This window comes from Asterias rubens, chromosome 8, assembly GCF_902459465.1.
Source record: "Asterias rubens chromosome 8, eAstRub1.3, whole genome shotgun sequence".
In the NCBI taxonomy this organism is placed as follows: Eukaryota; Metazoa; Echinodermata; class Asteroidea; order Forcipulatida; family Asteriidae; genus Asterias; species Asterias rubens.
This window is the reverse complement of record NC_047069.1, coordinates 9,141,140-9,164,895: the sequence shown is the minus strand read 5'-3', so window position 1 is coordinate 9,164,895 and position 23,756 is coordinate 9,141,140. Positions and strand designations below refer to the sequence as shown.

Here is a 23,756-nt window from a genome sequence, read left to right as displayed (position 1 = left end):
GGTTACCCGTATATCAATAGGATGGCATAGTGGCATATTATTTCCTCGCCTTCCACCTGCAGGATCACAGTTTGAATCATGTTGTGGAAGGGGACGTCACTCTGTGGATTGTGGTTTTTAGTCCCTTCCTGATGGCTTTTTAAAATATTTTGTAAAACCATTTTCTAGGGTCTTCTTCCCTCAGAAAGATGACTTTTTGTAACCTCGATATCAGTAGGGTGGTTAAGTTGGCGTAGTGGCATATTATTTCCTCACCTTCCATCTGTAGGATCCTGGTTGGAATCATGCCGGGGGGGGGGGGGGGGGGGGGGGGGGACTCGGAACAATTTTCTGGGGTATTCCTCCCTCACCTAAAATTGAAACTTCCTTCCTAGTCTTCTCTCTATTGGGTTGCTGGCTGATATACCGATTAAGTTTGCTTTTCTGAACGCCCTTTGGCTTCAAATAACCAGAATTGATAAATGAAATCAGTACCGAAAGTCTTGAGATACACTTGATTTCTATCTGAAGTACTGCAATGAAAGAAAACAGTTTTGTGGCGACCATTCCTTAAAGGGAGAGTATACCTTTAGTAATTAATCCAAATATTAATGACCATAAAAACTTACTTGGTAAGAAGAACTGCAACTGCTAATAATTTTGAAAAATACTATCCTCGAAACGAATTCGGTTTTAGAGAGAGGGATTCTAAAACATTTCAATCTGGAAGCGTTTATCGGATTATGTATTTCCAAATTACTGAGGTCAGTTACCTAAAAGTTTCCATTTTGTTTCACTGTGTGTTGTGAGTACCTTTTATATTGACCCACTACAGATAATTTTGATGTATTTTTTATGCTCTAATCTTTGTCAAAGGAAATGTTTGGATAGGGAAAACAATTTTTGCCGAGAGGTTAGAGTCTGGAAAGATGCCTAACGTACCTCACTTTGGGGTTTGAGATAAGAGGATGTGGGAAATCTTTGGAAAGGTCAAACCACATTTAATTTGACATCAAGGACACAAGTATCTTGAATGGAGTGTAGATACTTAGGGCTACATCCTGACTGCGGAGAGAACGTGCTGGAAAACCATGAAGTTATTTGCTTTTTATGTGGAGTTATGGCTTGAATGTAACACTGGACTGTAGGCTTCTTTCCGATACTGATTTGTTTGTTGTTTTGTTTTCTGCTGAAGTTTCTCCTTGGACAAACACGGGATGCCTATCTGTAAAAAGTTTTTCCCCAAAATTTACCGAGATGTTATCACTTGACTCTGTTTGGCCAATGAAGTTAAATATTTCCTGTGTTTCGTCATCGCACAATCACACAGAACCAGGAAGCCATTTCTCAGTGATCTTTTCTTCTTTTTAGCACCGGCCAACAAACAAGAGTGTTTCGTATTAGCATTTTGTCAAGTCTGTGTGTATATAATAAGATTGCCAGATTGCCAGGTTGGCGTGGGGTCACGGGGCACTCATAAGGGAATCTGTACTCAGGGACAACAACTCTACCCTAGCACAAGAGATGAGACTCACAGATGTCTACCCTCGTTGAGGGCCTTGACAGACGAGGAACCCATCTTTCATAATGGTCTCGGGACAAAACTTTAATCCACTTACTCAACCACTCAATAAGGAGGGGCCATGCAATTCCAGACTCCTTTTTTCTGTGGTCGAAGAAATCACAAGGGATAAGGGGTCTCCAAGGGTCTTGTAAGTTCTGCTCTTTGTGGCCTTGATTTTCAGTTAAGTTTGGACTTTTTTTTTGGGGGGGGAGGGTGGGGGGATTCTTAGTATGTACACAACTAAAAAGATCTTTTCTTTGTATAAATTCATTGATTTTCAGTTAAGTTTGGACTTTTTTTTTGGGGGGGGGAGGGTGGGGGGATTCTTAGTAAGTACACAACTAAAAAGATCTTTTCTTTGTATAAATTCATGTAAAACTAACAGTAGCTTGATGCCCACCTGATGCTCAATTTGAGAGAATGGCTCGGTAGTTGTTCACAGAGTTCTATGAGACCACGATATCTCAAAGTTAGGTTCTCTGGGTTCCCCCTATCATAGACTGGGCCTATTCTGAGACATATTTATTTGTAGCTTTTTTGGAGCTGAATTGCTCAGGGGAGACACCCAGGCCCTGCCTCATCAGCCCTCTGTTGCCACCCAATGCTTCCTCCAATTTAGAGCTTGCTGTCTCTGGAGGTAGTTTGTAAACATGACAAGCCACCTGTTCTATCTTACTGTTTCTACTCAAGTTTCTTCTAAAGTTTAAAGCGCAGAGTGCCGTCTAAATTTCATCCAATCTGTTTTAGGGATTTGTGATTTGTTTATGTGGATGTGACATCTACATAGGGTCCCAACGGAAGATTGATTGTTGGGCGTTCCTATCACACTGACAACCATAGAATTAATATTGCATTTTGTAGTAAACAACAATAACTAAATAATGATGGTTTACATTATAGTAATGAGCCTTACTGAAAGGGTAGGCATGTTTTGGAAGTGAAGGAATGTAATTTTTCCCCCATTGAATGGATAGAACAAAGTCAGAGACATCACTGATCAACGAATCTTCTAAAGACCAAGTTATTGTGATAGTTTTATAAACCCTCCCCCCACAAAAATACGTCTGTTTCCGGGTACCCACCCTAACTCTTATCTGAAGGCATACCCTTTTTCGGCAGAAAGAAATAAACAATACAAAAGAAAATAAACAATGTTTGCATTTGTGTAAAACATAAACAATATGTTCAGCTTTGTCGCTATGTAATTATTTATGGTTGTTCTTCACAGGCTTGTATTTAGACAATGCAAGGTTGCTATAAATACCAACACCAAGTTTCAGGGAAATATTATTTACCCCATCTTTGCTTGAATGTATCTTGTGCAAAATGTTTGTAAAATAGTCTTCATATGGTAAATCTGTGTGATTAAAAAGAAGATCCCCCCCCCCCCCCGAACCCCAGTTTTGATTAGGGCGAGGTAAATTCCGTAAGAAAAAGCAACTTCCGCAAAGACTTAAGACCAGTCAATTAAATACACTAAACATTGATATGAGAGATTGAAGAGATTAAAATAGCACTTGAAGGAGGAAAGATTGTTTAAATTTTTTAAAGTAAAGCCAAGATAACAGTCATGCACACTTCCTCTCTCCATATATGCTAATGTTTGTAACAGTTAATTTGTTCGTCAACCCTGTCGCCAGTCTATCAAATTTGTTGTCAGCTGTAAGTGTGACCCCAAACCACGTTAAAGCCATGTTATGGACTTGGCTAGTTTGTGGCGTGATGCCACCTCCCTTTTAGTAGATGGGTTATACAACGCCAAAGCAATTTACCGGGTATAAGAGCAAAATTATGAAACTTAAACAATAATTTGGTAGAAACGTGTTTGGCAATGTACATTATTTTGTACACTGCCAAATACCCATGTATTTCCTTAGAATACCTGAACATGCTGTGCCACTTTCCATAAAAATCAACCTTTTATGTCAAAACAGAAAGTATGAACACTTGCCATGCAGTAAATTAAAATTTACAATAGTTGTTAGGGGATCATATTTTGCAATGTGTAGAACAGCCAGCTGAGAATAGCAGAGCCTGTCTCGGCTGATAAGGACAATTGGGGCCCTTCAGAGAAATCTCCATCGGAGTAAGAACTAACCACAGAAATATTAACAGGTATCCTAAAGGAAGGAAAGAGGGAGCTGTGATTGAAAGGGTTAGGAAGGGAAACATTCATCATTTTGAGACGCGGTCACAAAATTTCTCACCTCCGTTAACAAAGGTTCATCAGTATTTCTGAGAGTGGCGACTGTTTCACAAAAAACAAATTTAGGGAACATCTGGTTGTCTTGTGTTTTTCAATTGAATAATACATTTGTTTGCAAAGAGCTGAATCCTTTAAGTTTAATTTGATGTTACTTGAGTAAAAGTTGCCACTACTGGCTGTAGATTTGTGTCATGATACATACTCATTTGTCTGATAAAAACCCACATGTGGATATGACATTACTTCCTCAACATGTGGCTACTTCAAACAAATAGAAGAAGAATGAGTTACATATGCTGTTGCAGATGATTTAGTAGCCATAGAAACTAGAGTATTGATGTATAAGAAGTGCACTATAAGCACTATTAATGGTGACTATTAAGAAATCATCAGTGGTGTTACTCCTATGAAAAATTGGCCACACACTTTCAGCAATATCCCCCCCCCCCCCTCTCCCCAACAGATCCACTGAATCTTTGTGATGACTTTTACAGGCGGGCTCCTGTGACCTCAATTCTATCCTGGGTCTAGCCCCAGCGGACATAAATCTGTCTGTCAAAGCATCAGAACATAAGATAGAAGGGACCATGCAGAGACCTGAGATAATCAGGGTACTCTTCAAAAGTCTCCCCCAGATTGCTGGGGCCTAAATACCCCCTCCCTCAATGCACCACTCTGGCCCTCAATACCACAAGTGGGGGAAAGGGAATTCCAAGGCAGGGACTAAAACTTTATATTTTTCCCTGTGGAGATTTTGAAAAGATCTGTGTAGTTTCTTGATCGGAGTATCCAATTGCTCACACCTCTCTTTCCACCGTCTAACCACCATTCCAGCACATAAGTTGTTTTCTGAGCAACAGGAAATGGGGAAGGGATATGATTGCAGGGTTCGCCCTAAAAAGTGTTTTTCTTTGGTTAACATATTATAATACACGGCAGGCCTGTGATTTTTTTCTGATTTGAGGATTTTCTAAAAAATCTCCTTGAGCCTTCACACCTTCTACTGTTCTTGAAAGAGGTATGAGTGAAGCAATCAAATGGAGAAATAAAAAAATCCACATTGTGTCCAAACCTACAGTTTTATAATTTGGTTTTAGTACAACGTCTGTAAACCTGAACTGTAACCTGTGGGATGTCCTGAGTCCGTTCCACTTGCGCAAACATGTTGCAAATGTGTGCGCAAATGTTTAGATCTTTTGGTTGTGCGATGGCAACATCGCGTACATATTTTTGGTAATGTTGAGGAGGTCTTGAACGATGATTGATGGGTGTCCTGCTTGGAAGTGAGCTCCATATCACCAAAAGTATTTTTGTGTGGATTTAATGGCTCTGTTTTTTTTTAAGGATCATCAATATCACGATCACAGTACAAGTTGTTGGAGTATGTCTAAAAACTCAAAATTCAAGATAATTTAAAAGTCTGTACTTAGACCTCAAGGCTCAAAACCTTTACTCAGAAGTTTACTAGTTATTGTTACAAGTTTCCTGACATTCATTCTATTTTTTCTTTTTACATCACTTTGTATACTATGAGAAGCAAACATAGGGTTATTTATCATTTTTGTCTTATAAAATAAACACAAAATTTGTCGGACTGGGCTGAATTGACCTTATCTTTGGGCAACAACCATCGGGTTTGTTTGATGGGACATAATGGATGATTTTGTGTTTACATAAACAAAGTTATGTGTGCTTTAGTATTTCTGAGAACAGTTGGTTTACCCAAAAGGTCTTCTATACTGGAACCCATCCAACTGTTCTGATCACAATATACAAGGGTACAAGTAATGTAAACTACTTGTGACCTTACAATCATTTCAGACTAGTACAGTTAGTAGGGGATAAAGACAGGTGCAATTGAGAATGTGACAGTTGAGTGCAAACTGCAAACTGATCTGTACCCGTAGGACTACAAACTGTCTTCATTTTACTCTGACGGAAATGACTCAGAGTTGTAGCTTAACCGAGGAGAGTGACTAAATGAAACGCCATTCAGAGTTCTTCCATGGCGTATTGTTTTATATCTACCATCTTTGCATGCTTTAGGCAGAGCTCGAATTCGGAGGGAAAGCTCCACAATACCGCGGGGATATTTGTAGGCTCCAAGTTTTACGAGACCTAAGTTGTTTTTACAAGACCAGAATCTAAATAAATCCTGGTGTGTTGCATTAGAACCTATCTTGTCTTTGCATTGTTTAGTGTAGTCAGGATTTCTTTATGACAACAATATTCTCAAAAACAAATCATTCCGCCAGTTCTAAAACATTAACTCCATCCCTGGGCACAGACAAATTTAGGAAAACCTTGTCACTAAGTGGTTAAAATATGCAGGTTTCAATATCTGGTGTTGGAGTGGGATGTGCGACTGTATGCTGCCTGAGGATTTCACAAAGAGTGAAGACTAGTCTTATCTCGAGTTAAGACGAGTTACTTGCCCTAACTTAGGACTAGCCATACATTTTTAGTATCTCCTAGGACTAGTCCTAAGTTAGGACTAGTCCTGACTCTTTTTGAAATCGACCCCTGTGTCTGTGGACTAAACAGACATTTGAAGATTCCAGATTGACAGGAGAAAATAAACATAATATACTTTGTATCTTCAGTAATTTGTTTTAACAAATTGAACATAAATGTTTACAAAACCCTTTGTGAAGGGTGTTTTTCTAAGGCTGACAAAAAAAAGCCATGTGGTTCAATGAGGAGCAACTAATGATGACCAACACTGGGAAATGCCTACTCTCTTTATGATTTGTGTGCTGGACTTTGATGATGGTTAACAGCACTCTGCTGTATGTCAAATCTGAAAGCTTGGGATCCAGGTTGTTTGAGAGGAAGTCCTTGAGTAGCCACCCCAATGTTGGCCTTTTGTCAATGCTTTAGTGGTGTAAACAGCTGAGCGACTGGGACGGGAGCCACTCGCATGCTTGGTCTCCTGTACCAGTCGCTTGGGATTGCAGCTCTCCAAGCCCATAAGGCCTTGACAAAAAGCTTGTCCCAACTCTCTTCCTTTACATATTCGAGCTACAACGTCTCTGGACATTTTAAAAACTTTGCTAAAAACCCACCTATTCAAAATTTCTTATGATTGACTTTCTGTCTGTTTTTAACCATTTATTTTTGCCAACACGTTTATGTAATTCAACATTTTTATTCAACGTACCCTTATTTCTTTCCAAGCTTCGTAATTTGTATTTTTGTTTTTTTGCTCTCTTTGTTTGTTTTATGCGCCTCGGAATAAGTTTAGTCTTAGTTAGATGGCGTTTTATAAGTTTTAATTATTATTATTTATGTACATTCTATGTCTTTCCAATACAAAGGATGGTTTTCGCATTGGAACACAATAATGGTGCTGTAATAGTGGAGATGTTGATGACCCCTCAGTCAAGCATGTTTGTGACAGTAACACTTTTTATATTGCCACCCCTTCGTAGAAGAAGAAAACCTTTCTTATAAATCCAATCTTTCCAATACAAAGAATGGTGTTCTATTTTAACGTAAAGGTGCTGTAAGTGTTGGAGAACTGTCTTGTTTGCTCTTCTTTTCTGTCAAGCACATAATGGGACAGTAACACTTTTTATCTACATCGGGCTAGATAGTTCAGTGAGTCGAGTGTTGGCACGTTAGTCTGACGGTCGTTCAAGTCTTGCTTTGGTCACCTTTTCTTTGTTCAGCCCCAATTTACTTTTTTTTAGCCACCCCGTCAGGGAGGAAGAATTCTTTCTTATAAAGCCTGCGCTTTTCAATACAAGACTGATGTCATATTTGCACCAAAGGTGCTGTACAAGCAGATGTTTAAGACAATAATACTTTTTATCTTAAGATACAATTCTTTTTCTTGTGCTTTAGTTTACAAGAAAGAAATATACTTTTTATAAGAGTAACTGAAGGTTTTGGTGACAATGTATTTTTTGTTTATGGACAAGATGTATTGTGAGCACTTTCTGTGTCCATATTTGTAAATTGTTTAGGTAACTTCTTCCAGCAGAGTGTCTGCGTCATATAGTTGCCAGTAGCAACAAAGACATAATGTATACATGGACCCCAGGCCACCTGTTTCAGCATCAAGGTTATGAACTGTTTACGAGTGGTAAAGCCATTACCCTACCATCCCCATTTAGTTAGTGATAAAAATACAGTCTATGTTTCAGAGGAGATTACTGAAGTAGATGGGCATGGCAGGGTAGAAAAGCAGGTTGTGACATGCTGCCAAGTATGAGTTGGTGATTATTATTAACAGCTTGGGCCATCTGGGGAAAGACGTGCCTGGTTGGGAGTTTAGGATTGTGATAGAGTTCTTGTGGTTAACATAGGATGGAAAACAAGGGGACAATTACAATGATGCAAGGGAAAATTTGGAGAAAAGTTTGAGAGAACTTGGAGAAATGTTTCACTAGTCCATCACCTTTTTCACTGGGCCATATTTCAAAAGGAATAGGGAAGCTTTTCAAACTGAACTAGCCAGCCAGACTATTTTTTGAGTGAATTTTAACTTATCCTCAGGTGTTATTTGGACAGTGGACCACTGTTTGGGGGCGGAGAATACTGGGAAATGTAGGGGGAACATTGGATAAGAAATCTTTGGGGAAATGTAGAAAGAACATGGGGAAAATATTGGGGAAATTGGGAGGGGGGAACATAGAAACAATATTGGCCCCTAGAGTAGAGTGGAACTTTGCGGAAATGGGGGCTCCCCCTTATAGAATCTCTTGCCTCCCCTCTTGCCACTTTCTACGAGGATACAAATTCTTGTATCCTCATATCCAGTGGGAAAATCTTCTACAAATAAATAGAAATGTTTTATAAAATTAAATTATACTTTATATGCTGCATGCTAAATAATGTTTGTTTAAATGTACAATTCACTAGTTGACTATGTCCGTGTTACGTCTTGCTCTTTTTACATTTGTTTTCTCTTTATAGAAGTTAACGTCTCTCTCAAATAAATTCCCTTGCCCATCAAAAGAAAATGTCTACTAATGGCCACTTTGTGTGTGTGTGATTCACCTGGCAATAGACACCCATTAAATTAGGGCTCAGGAAATAGTTACTAACACTTCTCCAACCTGTATGTAGTCGTAAAGCAGGTGTGTATCCAGGAGTATTTGAGCACACGTGCATATTGGCTAAGCACAGATAAATCCTGCTTAGCAAAAGGTTGATAGCCATCCAAAATGCTGTGTGATGAATATTGGTTTGTGATTTGTCTTTACACTGATATTTTGCTTAGCAATCTCACTGATATTTTGATTGGGCAATCTCAACTCCTTAGGAGTATGCAGTATCGACAGCCAATTTTCTAATCATTCTGAGGTACCCATTTACTCTTGGGTGATGAGAATCAATTTTAGTGTCTTGCATGATGAAGAGAAGTGTCATGACCGGGATTCCAATCCGCTCTCTGGTGACTTTGTCTCAAGACTTTATCCTTTCATTCTTGGTTTGGTTACATTGATTTGATTGAGTGAAAAATAAGATTGAAAATGGCAGCACAATGAAAAAGTGTTGCCAATGTCAATTTGTTTGCTCGTCAGATGATACTTGAAAACAAAAATATTCTGCGATCCAATTCAGATGTGTATGGGTTTTCATTGTTGTTCCAGAGTTCAATTCAGAGAGTATTACAACTCAACCTTTTTGTATCAGATAATCTTCATATACAGTGGATACACTACAGTCAATAACACAATAATGCAATATTGTGATTCCATGAAATGCAATGTTATTTAATGTAGAATTTAATATACAATGTAATTTATTGCAGAAAACCATTGCAGACATACAATGTAATTCATTGCATAAATACATTGCAGAAATGCAATGTTATGCTCTGTATAAAAACAAGGTATCACTGCAACAAATGCCACTTGTGCTACATTCATTTCATTAAATTGTCAGAGAATGAATTTTGATCTACTTTTTTCTTGCCATACAAATTCAAACTGATGTAAAAACTAAAAAGCATGTGAATCACAGATGACAGCATTTCAGGCTGAAAACTAGTTTAAAGCATGCTTGTTACCTGCAGGTTTAGAAAATGTCAGCTTTGCATATTTTGACCCAAATTGTACCATGTCTGTTGGTAGTGATTCATAACCACTTGATCCAGCACCAAGGATTAACTGTCTTTCCCTGATGCTAATATTGGAAGTCGAGATGGTTGCATTACTTTCGAGACTGCGTTTATTACTGATTGTCTGAGAGATGCTTGTGTAAATCCATGTTGACAACAAGTTTGAAATACTCATGTGATCTGAGCTGATGTTCTTATTGCTTAGACTTATGGACTAGTCAATAAATGTCTGTTTTAATTTCTTCGATGTCACAAACTTTTATAACAGTTCGAGGAGCAATAATGCCTTAAACTTTGACTTCAAATATCCGACTAAATTTATAGTCTCCAATTTTATATAAAAAGAAAGTGACAGTGCCTTAATGGGCATGTTGAAATACTTACAAATTTGAGTTGATTTCCTGTTACAAATATTTTTTCTTCTTTCCCCCTTTCTTTTTTTGGTCCAAGGTGGTGAGGGGGGGAGGGGGGCGCCCTTTTATTTTTACAATGACCAAAATCATTGACCCATTTAGAGATGTGTTGAGAGTCAAACCAGTGGTAGGGACTGTAAACTGTTCATCAAGGAAAAGTGTGTTGAAAGATCTTCTAATTTGATCAACCGGAAAATTATATTCTGTTCTGATGATTCCGTTTACCGCTCAATGGGAAACAGCTGGGCGTTCAAAAAGAAAAGTCCACAAGGCAAAACCGGTTTGTGTGTTAAAGGGAAAAACAAAAAAAGTGGAAGTTGTTGAGATCTGTCTCACTTCTTCTTATAGGTCATGATATTCTATGCTTTAGGGGCATTAAACCAAGGACAGGTTTTTTTTCTTCCCCAAAGTGGAGACAGTGTGATGAGGTCATTTACCTACCATCATCCACATGTTTTATTGAATGCCATTTTAAAATTGGTTTTGTCAGAAAAAAATCATTGATATTAATGTGGAGTGTCAACACTAAGGGGTTTTGCACATGAGTAGAGTGTGGGTTTGAGTCCTGGTCAGGCATTTTGTGTCCTTTTTCAGCAAGGCTTTAGATGGGACATAAAGCCATTAATCCATTGATTAGATCCATTGGGGAGGGATTTTTTCACTTGCAATGAATGACATTGGGAAGGAGGATTTGAAGTACATGAAGATAATTTTCTTGAGATTGAAAAACTTTGAAATACTGCATCTTGGTTTGTTGTGAATCAGCCAAAAGTCTTCACTTTGCAGAAATGCATGGCTTTCTATATGAGGAGACTCTTGGGTCTATAGTATGGTACGCAGAAAGAGCGGGACAGGAGTAGGGACTTTCCAGAATAAGATGGTAATCTATTCCGGATACACTTGTGTCAAGTTCGTCATCCTTCCTTGAAATGCGCAAAAACAGAGCCATAACTCATGGCATGTTGTAAAGCAACATTTAGGACAATATGCAGAGACTCCCTAAACTGCAGAGAAGATTTATCGCATGAAATTATAAAGGTTTTTATGTGACTGAAAATGTACCGTAGTGACCTCACTGGATGTTATCCAAAGTTCTCATACAAGCTTCTTTCTTAGTTCCGTCAGTTTTTCTTTGATTTGATATATTGCGCTGCTGTGACCTACAGACTCTAAGCCCACTAGCTTGAAATAACAAGTGGTAGAGTTTAATATTCTGAAAGGTTTAATACTGGGTAGGGGGATAGGGAGGAGGGACTTTTGGGTGATGGGTACATGTATGTGTTAAGACAACCCCTCAAAGCATTAAAACATAAACAGTAGGATTGTCATCAGTTGTAGTTCAAGCCATTGGACACTTTCGGTAAAGTTGGTAAACAGTGTTGTCCAAAGGCCCACACTTTGTGTATCACAACTGATATAAAAAATAACAAACTTGTGAAAATTTAGGCTCAATCGGTCATCGGGGTCGGGAGAAAATAACGGGGAAAACCCACCCTTGTTTCCGCACGTTTCGCCGTGTCATGACATGTGTTTAAAATAAATCCGTAATTCTCGACAACGAGAATTGATAATTGTTTTAATGTTTTCTCGAAAAGTAAAGCATTTCATGGAATAATATTTCAAGAGAAGTCTTTCACCATTACCTTCTGTAAACCCTGTAAGTTATTTGTAAGTCTGTGAACTTTTTTTTTTCTGTGCCGAAAGTGTATAATGGCTTTAATTTGTTTAGTTGTCTAATTGTTCATTGTCGATTAGTTTTAGAATCTTTTTTGGAAGTATTTTTTCATGTTGGAAGGACTGAGCTTATTTGAATCAAGATAAGGTACAACATTATACTGCTATGGTATACAAACGTTTTTGAATCAAGATTAGATAGGGTATGGTGGTAAAAAAAAAGGTTTTGTAAGAAAACCTATGAGCCTTCTTGGAAAGCATAGGAAAGACCTTTTATTCAGTAAAGATTGTTATCATGCATACACCCTGTACATGGACATGTCTCTGATTCATAACTAATAAGGCTTGCCTCACAGCTATTTTGACAACTTAATTTTCACACTGAAGTACGTTCAGTCATTACCACCCATGGGATCTGCATAATCATAAACCCTTCACCTCACCGTTACCTGTGACTGCCTCAACTTATCAAGCTCTACAGATTCTTTGGGAAAATCAAAGTGGGCGTCTGGTTGGCATTTAAACATGATGTTCTCTTTATTGAGGACTTCTCCTTTGTTTTATTTGGTACCTGGCCTCCCTGTCTCCTGAAACAGACTCTCGGAGCGGGGACCCAGAACACAGTCATGATCCATGAAATTACGTTGGTACAATGACCGATGCCCCAGTCGATGTTCATCCCCTTGTTCTGTAGGGATCACTTGGTACTGCTTTCTGGGGAGTATTTCCTCTCAGAAAAGATTCATTTATGTCGGGACTTTTTAATGGGTAGGACAGCTGGCGACATTTTCATGAAGATTCTGAGCAGATGTTACCTTGACAAAAAACCAAACAACGACCGTACCTTTAAGGAAAGGTGGTGGGCCTCATGGACATGACCACCTACATGTAGGTTCCATAATGAACATGACCGTACCTTTAAGGAAAGGTGGTTGGCCTCATGGACATGACCACCTACATGTAGGTTCCATAATGAACATGACCGTACCTTTAAGGAAAGGTGGTTGGCCTCATGGACATGACCACCTAGGTTCCAAAACGATCCAGTTGTGTACAATGTTTTGACGAGTATGCTCTGATTAGCTTAATAATAAATGTACTGAGTTTCCTTGATAGACGACTAATTGATAATGGTAATAGGTAGCCCCACAGTCATCATCTGAATGCAGGTGCGCTTTACATGAAATTTGCTTATGGAACTTATAAGCATGGATGTGGTATTCGACTTGAGTCGACTTGAGTCAAGACTTTCTTGACAACTCTTGCTGACTAATAAAAACCTAAGTTTGCACCAAATGTCACAAACAGAATAGCCATTAATAGTCATTTGGCTTGGATATTTGACTAAGAAATACGCACCAAATATGATAAATACATATGTGCATTACAGTTAACCCGTATTGCCTTTATTATGACTCGCCCAAAATAGCTGCAGCTACTAGCGTTTAGTCGGGTAGGTTATTTCCTTTTTACATTTTGCGGCTTACATTTTAGACTGTCGCCCACTCATACTAAAATTGTGCATCCTGGCCTTCCTGAAGAGACAGAGAGAGAGAACAAAATTCCATGGTACATTACGTGTACAGGTAAATGAAAACCTCCTGTGTATGCGACCCTGCCTATTACCTTGTATACAAGAGGCCATGTCCACTCACTTTTGTCAGTTCCTGTCATGGTCATAGTGGTCAGGGCCACTTTGTCAAACAAAATGGTGACGAAGAGACCGCCCTTACCTCACCCTCCCAACCTTTTAGAAGACACACAGAGCACCTGAGTGTGACTCAATGCACTGCCGCCCCTGATGCCATCGCTGTCTCATTTCCTCTGTTGACGTGGTAGCTGTTCTGTACATCCTTGGGGAGGGGGAACGTACCTGGCCCTGAAGGTGGTAGGAGGGGGGGTAATGTGAGCATGTTCTGCTTCAGTGAGTGTTTCAGTGCTTTCTAGGTCTCTTCTTGCAAGTGATGCCCCTGCTGTGGGTTACACAGTGAAAACCGTTCCAAATTATTACAGACATTTGTCTCTTGTAGTTGTAACTACAATCACGGCCGAAAAGCTTGTGCCACCCCTGTCCACTTCCCCTGACAATAAACATTCTCTCCCCCCTGTCCCCCAGCTCAATGTTCACTTGAACGCAGAAGAAGACCATGCAACAATGAGAACCAAAGGGGGGCCCAACGAGATATAGTCGGGATTGTAGGCCTGTATGATTTTTTATTTTATTTTTTAAAGGCAAGGGCACCGAGGCATTTTCTCCTTTGTTAAAGGGCACTTTATGAGGAAACTGTAAATTTCTAATAAGCAGTTCAAGGGTAACAAGGCAATGACCCCAGGTCATGGAGGCAATCACCTTCGTTGCCTCCTTGAAGTGTCCAGCCTGCTCAACTGTCCAGCTCTTTGTCAACGAATATGGAAAAAAAGTTTGTCAAATACAAGATCTGAAAAGATTTCTAATAATGCCCCTCAATTCTTGAATAGTGCTTGAACACTTCTGACACTTTAACCATTATTACTTTGTTCTTCGGATGGGGCGCAATGTCTGTAAAAGAACTTGGTACACTTAAAATATTAATAATAACGCCTCAGTTTTTTCACGCATTTTGGCTGAAGGTGTTGCACCACCTTGTAAAACTCAACTTAGATGCTTAGATGATGGAAAAATGGTTCTCATAGTTCACAGTTATGCATACCTCGTGTAAAAAAAAAATAAAATAAAAAAATGCAAGGCAAGTTTTGGCTTGTAAAATTGTATATTCTACATGTTTTGTTCAGCAGTCTTTTTTACATTGGAACTTCTTGCCATCACATTGGAGTGAAAAGGAACATAACAACTCAGCTTGATCAGAAACAGAATCATGTACATGTAGCAAGATTAAGAAGATTATTGGGGAAATGATTTAAGTATCATTGCAATAATATTGATCAAACTATAATAAGTATGTTTTCTTTGGACTTAAATGTCATCGCATCAGTGTCAAAATGTTGTATCTTGATCTTGCAAAAGCATTGTATATTGGGTGCTGCTTTAAGTGAGACACAAAGTTTTGACAATTTCAAACTCACGCGTAGCGTAAGTGCTATTTTAGGAGATACATTGTGCAACGTTTTTGCACTGACATGAAGGTGTTTGCATGTGTACGTGCACTTCTTCACATTATTAGAGAGTCTTATTATTTTGCTTGTAGAGAATACTTTTGGAGATTTTAGGTGGCTGTTGAACTATGTGCACGCATGTTGTTCTTATTTTGCCCGTGGAAAAAAATCAGAATGTTTTCTTAATTATAAAATACCCTGAAAAGTGATGAAGCCATGGAACATGTATATCAGCCCTTCTACTCAATGAAACGTTTCTCCTTTTTTCCAAGTAACTGAGGACAGACAAGACTGCCTAGTTAGGATGCGCTTCGAGTTTGATTCTTAGTGGTCAAGTCTTAACTGTCATGAGTTCTACTTCTCAGGGTTAGAGAGATGCTTTGTGACAGGCAACGTTTCTCATGGTATTGACGGAGATCTGAGTAATATTGCCGTTCTCTCTTGTTACTCAGGATGGACAAGACTGCCTCGTTAGGATGCGCTTCAAGTTTTATTCTTAGAGGTCAAGTTTTACTGTCATGAGTTCTACCACTCTAGGTTAGAGAGATGCTTCGTGACAGGTTTACGTTTCTCGTGGTATTGATGGAGATCTGAGTAATCTTATAGTTCTCTCTACGATGCGCTTCAAGTTTGATTCTAAGAGGTCAAGTCTAACTTTCATGAGCTCTACTACTCGGGGTTAGAAAGATGCTTCTTGACAGGTTACGTTTCTCGTGGTGTTGATGGAAATCTGACTAATCTTATAGTTCTCGTCGGTTGTAACTCATGAAGTAATCTCTGGACAAATCACAACTGGTTGCACAAACTGTGTATGACAAGCGTGCAATTTTGTGTAATATTTTGGCAAGTTCAAGGTTAACTTTCCTGGTCGAGGTGACTTACTCAGTAACTGATTGTGGCATATGTTGTTTTTGTTTGTGGGTATGATGTAAGAATTGAGTTAATGAAATCACACCGTTGGGATTTTGTCGTGTGGGTGTGGATGTCTCACTCTTTAGTGGGAAATGCAAATATAGTCTATTATTGTAATCATATTATAGTTTTTGTCAACATTACGTGCAAGCATAACTAATAAGTTGTTCAAGATAAGGTAGTGATATCGTTCTCTGACCTTATTGACCCCACAGTTTTAAATCCCACTTCAACCTGAGGCTCAACATATTTCATGATCGTCGCCACTGCATAGGTTTCTGCAGACCTTTAGGCTACGGTGCTATTTTAGCAATTTATTTATACCTTGGTTTCAATACCAGAAAAATGTGTAAACATCTCTGTTTGTCAACATCATTTAGGTTTAATAAGAATCATATCGGAAGATGATGCGTGTATTTCTTAATTTTTAATTTGTCCTATTACTAAAAATACCTTAGGATATACTGTAGATGGCAGTTTACAGCCACAATCAGAGTCCCTGATATGGCCAGTGCCATAATTTCCTCTTTGCCACATGCAAAAAACCAAATGTGTTTGACAAAAAGGGGACCAATTTTATCATTGCTCCATTTCCTTCATAAATGTAAAACATGAAGCCGGCATCGATGATAATGTATGTCGACAAAATGTTGTCATAATATAAGATAAATAAGATGTATTTTAAGCCTTGAATGGATCACCGGTTGGCAGTTCAGTTCCTCATACAAATTAGCAACACATCAATTAGTAAGTCCATAATTCTTTGAGATGGGTGGGGAGAGGGCGGGTATAGGAAGAGGTCCTAGTAATAACATCCAACTTGTTTACTTGATTAATGTCATACACTCTCATTTTACATTTAGTGAGCAAATTAATAAATTACAATTATAGACCAACAAGTAAGCCAAGTTGCCCTTTGATCAGAATGGAACAGCTCACATGCATGTCCCAATGGGCATGATCAGCGCGTAAAGAATTTTAGATGAAATCCAAGTCAAGCAACATCGACAACCATCAAGGCGCAAGTAATGCAGTGCACAACTATCAAACCTTACCTGTAGAGTACAGCATGGCGACTGTATTGGTAGCATTGTAAATGTTTTTACTGTATTCAATCTCCAAAGGAAACTTTTAATTGGGTTTAAAGATGATCATAATATTGATGAGTTACACCAAATGGAACTTCAATTTCTTGCGTGTGATCAGTCATTGAATAATTAGGAAATAAGATTGTTTATTTGAATTAAAAATAATTTTCTTAAAGGGAAGGTATACCTTTGGTGATCACTCTTAAAATTAATGGCAATACAAGCCTTTTGTTATAAGCCTACACCAGCTTTAGATATTATAAAAACAATGTGGTTAAATGTAAAAGATATAAATTTCTATGGGAATCTGAGGACAGATTATTCTTCCTGCATGGATATTCTTCGCTCTTGAGTTTTGGCGATCCCTGCAAAACTCGACCACCTTTTGTGGTGAAATTTTCACATACTAGTTTTTTTGTATATAGCTCCGTTTATATAGGATGTTTATATAGGATTAAAACAATTGAACTGTTCCAAAAACCAAAGGTATACTTTGCGTTTGATAAATTGTTTTGATACGAAGGCGACAACTTAATTTTCAAAATTGCGGCTGTGTGTTGTGATTCTATGGAGGTGATGAAGGAAATCTAAATGTGCTCTGCCGGTTTTCTCAAATGACGATCGTTCATACTTTGTTTGAGGTGTAAATTTATTTAGACTGATATATCACTGGAATGCACACTAGCAAACGATCAGACCATGCATCATGTGAAAGCTACAAGTAGTGATGTACTCTTGTAGCGTTGTACTCGTCAGATATCCCAGCTTGTCAACGTGAGCCCCTGTCACACTGCCCAATTAACAGTAAATTCAGTTGTTCTTTTCACATTTAAATTACTAACTTACCTTGGCAAACTCCTGGGAAATGGCCTTTTTGGGGGGGTTAAAGCTTCACCTGCTTGGGAGTGTGGTTAAGTGAAATACTGACTGTATTGAAATAAATCGCGCAGACTCATTTCAGAATGAGTGAAATTTACCATCCATTCGTTTTGCTTTTCCAAAAGGTAAATTTTTCAGATTTGTAATGATTTGTTTTGTGGTTTTTATCCTCTTTTTGAATGTGTGTACAGAAACACTAACAACATGGCCGGATTCCAAGCAGCACCAGTTGGAGCAGTTGAAGTTGAGCATGACAGTAAGAACTACGGGGTACCAGACCTCATGCTGAAAGGGTGAGTATGTAATGGTGAACCTACAGTATCCCCCTTGCAATACGCAGCTGAGAATGTTGAAAAAAGGGTTACTCAAAACTACTTTGAACTTATGATAATACGCCTCTCTTAATATTTATGCATGAGGTACGTCACAATGCTAACTCAAAACGAGGCGATGGGCGCAGCCACTGCAAGTGATGGGGAACGTGCGCCCATAGCCTCATTTTGGGTAAGAGCTATGATGTCATGCATAAGTATTAAGAGAGGCGTATGGGAGTCAAAGTAAGCTGTTTTTCTGATTTATGTCTGGTAATATGACTGGATTGGTCACAGGGTGTTGTTACGTCACATGGTTCAGGGCAAGCCTTTGTATAGCAACCTCTAGATAGGAAAGTTGTTACGTCACTTGGTTCAGGGCAAGCCTTTGTATAGCAACCTCTAGATAGGAAAGTTGTTACGTCACATGGTTCAGGACAAGCCTTTGTATAGCAACCTCTAGATAGGAAAGTTGTTACGTCACATGGTTCAGGGCAAGCCTTTGTATAGCAACCTCTAGATAGGAAAGTTGTTACGTCACATGGTTCAGGGCAAGCTTTTGTATAGCAACCTCTAGATAGGAAAGTTGTTACGTCACATGGTTCAGGGCAAGCCTTTGTATAGCAACCTCTAGATAGGAAAGTTGTTACGTCACATGGTTCAGGGCAAGTCTTTGTATAGCAACCTCTAGATAGGAAAGTTGTTACGTCACATGGTTCAGGGCAAGCCTTTGTATAGCAACCTCTAGATAGGAAAGTTGTTACGTCACATGGTTCAGGGCAAGCCTTTGTATAGCAACCTCTAGATAGGAAAGTTGTTACGTCACATGGTTCAGGGCAAGCCTTTGTATAGCAACCTCTAGATAGGAAAGTTGTTACGTCACATGGTTCAGGGCAAGCCTTTGTATAGCAACCTCTAGATAGGAAAGTTGTTACGTCACATGGTTCAGGGCAAGCCTTTGTATAGCAACCTCTAGATAGGAAAGTTGTTACGTCACATGGTTCAGGGCATGCCTTTGTATAGCAACCTCTAGATAGGAAAGTCTGGTACCATTGTGCGACAGACACTTATTCAGTATTGTTTATGAAATGGGTCAGATAGTCTTGGAATAGTTGGGATGAACACCAATGTTGTTGGCACTTATCATCAGCAGTTTAACATAAAAACATTTCCCCTGCAAAGTTTAAAAGATTTGAGTTGGACCCAACTGTCAAATTTTTAGGTTTCTCTACAGGTATGTAATATTCATAAAACTTAAACAAATAGCGGGATTAGGGCGGACAACATTTTCTGCAGTTTTTGTCATGAGTTCTGTATCTTTTGAGGCACAATATTAGGACCAGGTTTTTGTTATTACCGACATAAGCGCTCAGGTTCAGTCCTGAGATCCGGGGACGTGATTAAACAAAAGTTTTTCCAAGGGCTTCTGGGATTGCTGCGAGAGGGATGTGTCATGAGTGCCGTTTCTAAAAGTGGCTTTTGTTTCTTGATTCCGCTTGATTGGGATGCTATAAATACACTCTGAGCATGTCTGCTACGTTAGCAGAATTGGCAATGTGCCATGCATGAAGCAAACAGTTCCAACATCGTCTGTTTTGGTATCCAACTTTGTTTCACGTCAAACTTTGTGTGCGTTTTACCAGGTTCACCATGGATTTTGTTTTGATTGGTCCTAGAAAATTTGCTTTGGGGTTGTAGTTATAAGTTTCAGTCAAATTGATATTGTTTAATTTTGAATGCCTGTAAACAACCATGGTTAAGTTTCCTTTTTATTGTAATTGTGAACAATGAATTGTGTGTGCTGTGTACACACGTACCCTTGTGCTTCGGAACTTGGTGTTTGCTAATTTGATTGGCAACAAAAACCTAATTAAATTTGTTGTTATGTGTACAAAGGCTCCACTTTTTTAATGATAAGCAGAGAATTTTTGTAAGGTTCCAGGTGTATCCTTTTTAAATGTTCCATTTTTATCAAAGCAGACAGGAATAGCCTGTTGCTAAATATTTTAGATGGTTCAGGGGATTTTGTCTGTTCACACAACCTTGTTACCTCCAGGTTTATAACGAAAATGGAAGTGATTGACGTTGACTACTAAAACTAAGGCGCACCGTTGCGGTTTTAGGCGAGGGGGTTACCCCAAGCCTAGCAGACACTAGACGCTAGAAGTCGTCTTGAGGATAAATGGACACAACATCAACCGGTAGTGGAGAGAGATTTCGTAAATCAGAACAAGCTGAGGAAGGTCTCGGTGGCACAGCCAAAACTCACTCGTATCCATTGGGTTGTCACGCACAGGTTATCCGGACTCTGTCTTGTGTCATTAGCGTGTGTGCGCCTTGACGACTCATATCCTAGGATGGGTTGTTGAAAGGGGGGGGGGGGTGGGTTTGTAAGTGAGAAAAGACTAGATCATACTTCGCTTCAGTCATCCTCAGTAAAATGACTGTTAAGATGTGTGGGTATTTATTACTCTGCAATGTGCGGTTAAGGGCAATGGTGTTAGTTATCTCGTGAGCATAAGTGGAACATGGACTAATGTAGTGTCTGTGTCCTACATACCCCGAAGGCTCAGTTGTATGTGAGGTAGTTGTTTGGCATACCCAGGTATACCTAGCATGGTATGGGGCATGCACTCTCCAGGCATGCACTCTCCAGGCATGCACTTTCCAGGCTACACTTTGGTTCCTCTGTACAAAGAGTAACTAAGAGTTAAGGATTATTTTCCCTATTTTTTAATTTTAAATATCTCCCTGGTACATGTAGTTTTATAAAATCTCCCTTTATTGCAAAATGCAAATGTTGGCAGTTCCGCCCTCCGCTGTAAGAAGTGCAGGCCTGATTTTTCATGGGCGCAACTCTCCCCTGGTGATTGCCTTGGTGCCACTTAAAATGATCCAGTAGAAATTTACAATTTCCTCCTTTACGAAGGAGAAAACACCTTGGTGCCCCTGCCATTTCAGAACCGAAGCATCAGGCCTGGAAGAGTGTAAAGGAAGTTGTCCAGATAGACTCAATCATGAATGGCTTAAAATCAGCAGGCCACTGACACAAGGTGAAGTAAAACCTCTGAGCCACTAAGTTTTAATTGGAGGATGTGTACAAGTAAACAGCTCACTACAGGTCTTGATTAATTGATTAATTACTACGTGTTCCTTCTGTCTCTCCGCTGCACGTGTGCATGTTCTGTATTTCCTTAACAAATTCTGGTGAGGAAATTTAGCATTTGTCGCAATTACACAATGAATAAGGTACAACTATTGGCGGTTAAGTCGGATCATATTACGCTGGAGATTATTGAGGAAGTAGAGTAGCTTAAAATCAGGATATCTGTGTATAATCACAGGCTTTTTTCAGAGGACAAATTTGACGTGGTTCGGATATTTTTGCGATGGGTGGAGTCGTGGAAAGTGAAGTTGTGGGGGAATTATGGATATAGGCTGGTTTACCACAATATGAACTACCTTGACCTGCGTGGAGGCAAAACAGGTGTGGGTCCTGTCTGTTGACAATGGCTGCTGTTCGGAAGATTTGTTAAGGGGTTATCGATAGGTTACTGTGACGCACTGGTTACAAGTCCATTGTTCCATGTTTAACAATTTATCAATATTATGTATCCATTTATGTGTTTAGCTGTAAGCAAAGGTGTTTGTTCGTTCACACCAAATGCAACAGCTTTCTTGTTGAGTACACACATGTACACTTGTTTGATTTGATTCGCAGATTTTGAATAGTGATATCGATGGTAAAGTCTTTCAGTTGAATTTGACTTGCACTATGCTTGAGGTTGTACACATCCCTAGGGAGTTTGGAAACTTTGAGAGTTGGTTAAAGTTTTACAGTTTGTTATTGGGTACAATTATTCAATCGTCTAGCTTTTTAGGGGGTCTGGGGTTCGAATACCATCCAAGTAGTACATGTATGCCTGTGACTACAAACATACTTAATTAACAGTGCATTGCACATGAGTTTAAAAAATACAAATCTTTATCTTTGTTGCAAGTTGTTGTCTGTTGTCTTTTTCGAAAGATGCAAGCAAATTTAGTAATAGCAAAGGCTAGTAACAATCAGGGTTTGATGATGCATGTGTGGAGTCCCCCTCACCCCCACCCACCCCCCCCCCCCCCAATAAAACAAATTAAAAAATGAAAAAAAGAGAGAGAAATGATTCACCCTCCTTCCCAGGGTCGGATAAATGTTACTCGGAGTGTCACATGCAGTGTGTTGTACAAAACAGAACCAGGTGGTGGTATATCTTTAACATATGTATACAGACTCAGTGGTTATTGGTCTAGTCCCTAACCTCACCCCCCCCCCCTTCCCAAAATATCAATAGTTGGCACACTTCCAGCAGATTTGTATTTGGACTGAATCATTGTCGGAGGGGTGTGTTTCGGCAGTTGTGACAAGTATCTGTGTAGGGTGGTTGATGACTACCCCTTCCTCCAAAACACATGGACCATCCTTACTATATTATTTGATTCATTGTTATAGAAAGCACCCATTTTTGGTTCAATGTTTGTGATGCACAATACATCCATAACATTTTACATTTTGCTTGTGAAAATTTCTGCTCAATTTGACGTTATGATGGTACAAAGCTTCCCTTCAAATATTACTTGCTGAGGTGCTGTAGTTTTTGAGAAATTAGTAAAACAATGTCGCAAAATTAATTGTGGCATCAGGAGCTTAATTTTTTCAAAGCATGTACAACCTATTAACAAGACACCCCTGTCAAAGATTGATGTCTAATGAAGCTGAAACTTCTACAAGTAAATTATTTTACAATGAGTAGGGATTCATGGCATTGCCAAAACTTGATCCACAAAAGGTATCAAAACCCTGTAAGGATTAACTGAAACAGTTGTTGGTTACTCTGTGGTTGAACCGTTTCTTGGGAGTTTGTGTCCTTGATGCTTGCCCAGGGAGAGAGCAGTGAAATTAGGGGTTACTGGGACCCACTTCCCGAAGCACTTTGGATAGATTATCAGATTTCAGTTTTTGATCAATGATTGTTGGAACCAGATGGACTTTGATCAAGTCAAGACCCTACCTTAGGAGGCCTTAAGAGGTCTTTGTTGTTGTTTTGGCTGTCGCTTTCGACGCAGTTTAACTTTGCTTTGGGTTGAGCAATTGGAGGAGATTTGTTGTGGTAAATCTGAACAGATTTTCCAATTTTGTTAAAAAACCTGTCTCTGTTTTTTTTGACAGTATACAGATCTTTAGGCGAGATACATGTACGTCATTCATGTATTAGTGGATACTCTGTTTCTTCCCTTCAGCCTTCCTTAAACCATCTCAACTCCTTAGGAGTATGCAGCACATCCATCCATCTTTACCCTCTAATGTAGGGCCTACTCATTTACTCCTGGGTGATAAGAAGCAATTAAAGTTATGGTGTCTTGCTTATGAACACTGGTGTCATGAGCGGAACTCGAACCCACTGTCCAATGACTCAACCATCGGCATTTTGAGTTTTATGCTCTAGACCTCTCGAACATTCCTTTTTTCAAAATTGTGTATGTGGTTCAAAATTTAAAATTCAGTTAACAATTAAAAAAGTAGGAAG

General features: G+C 39.1%; 1 protein-coding gene across 1 annotated transcript in view; it reads left to right on the top strand.

Moving 5' to 3' along the window:
• Positions 1-23,756, top strand: part of LOC117293832 (proteasome maturation protein-like) — a 61,578-nt gene that overhangs the window by 5,188 nt on the left and 32,634 nt on the right. The window contains exon 2 of the mRNA XM_033776288.1: positions 18,070-18,171. Coding sequence (XP_033632179.1) covers positions 18,070-18,171 — 102 coding nt within the window. The remainder of the gene's footprint in view (positions 1-18,069; positions 18,172-23,756) is intronic.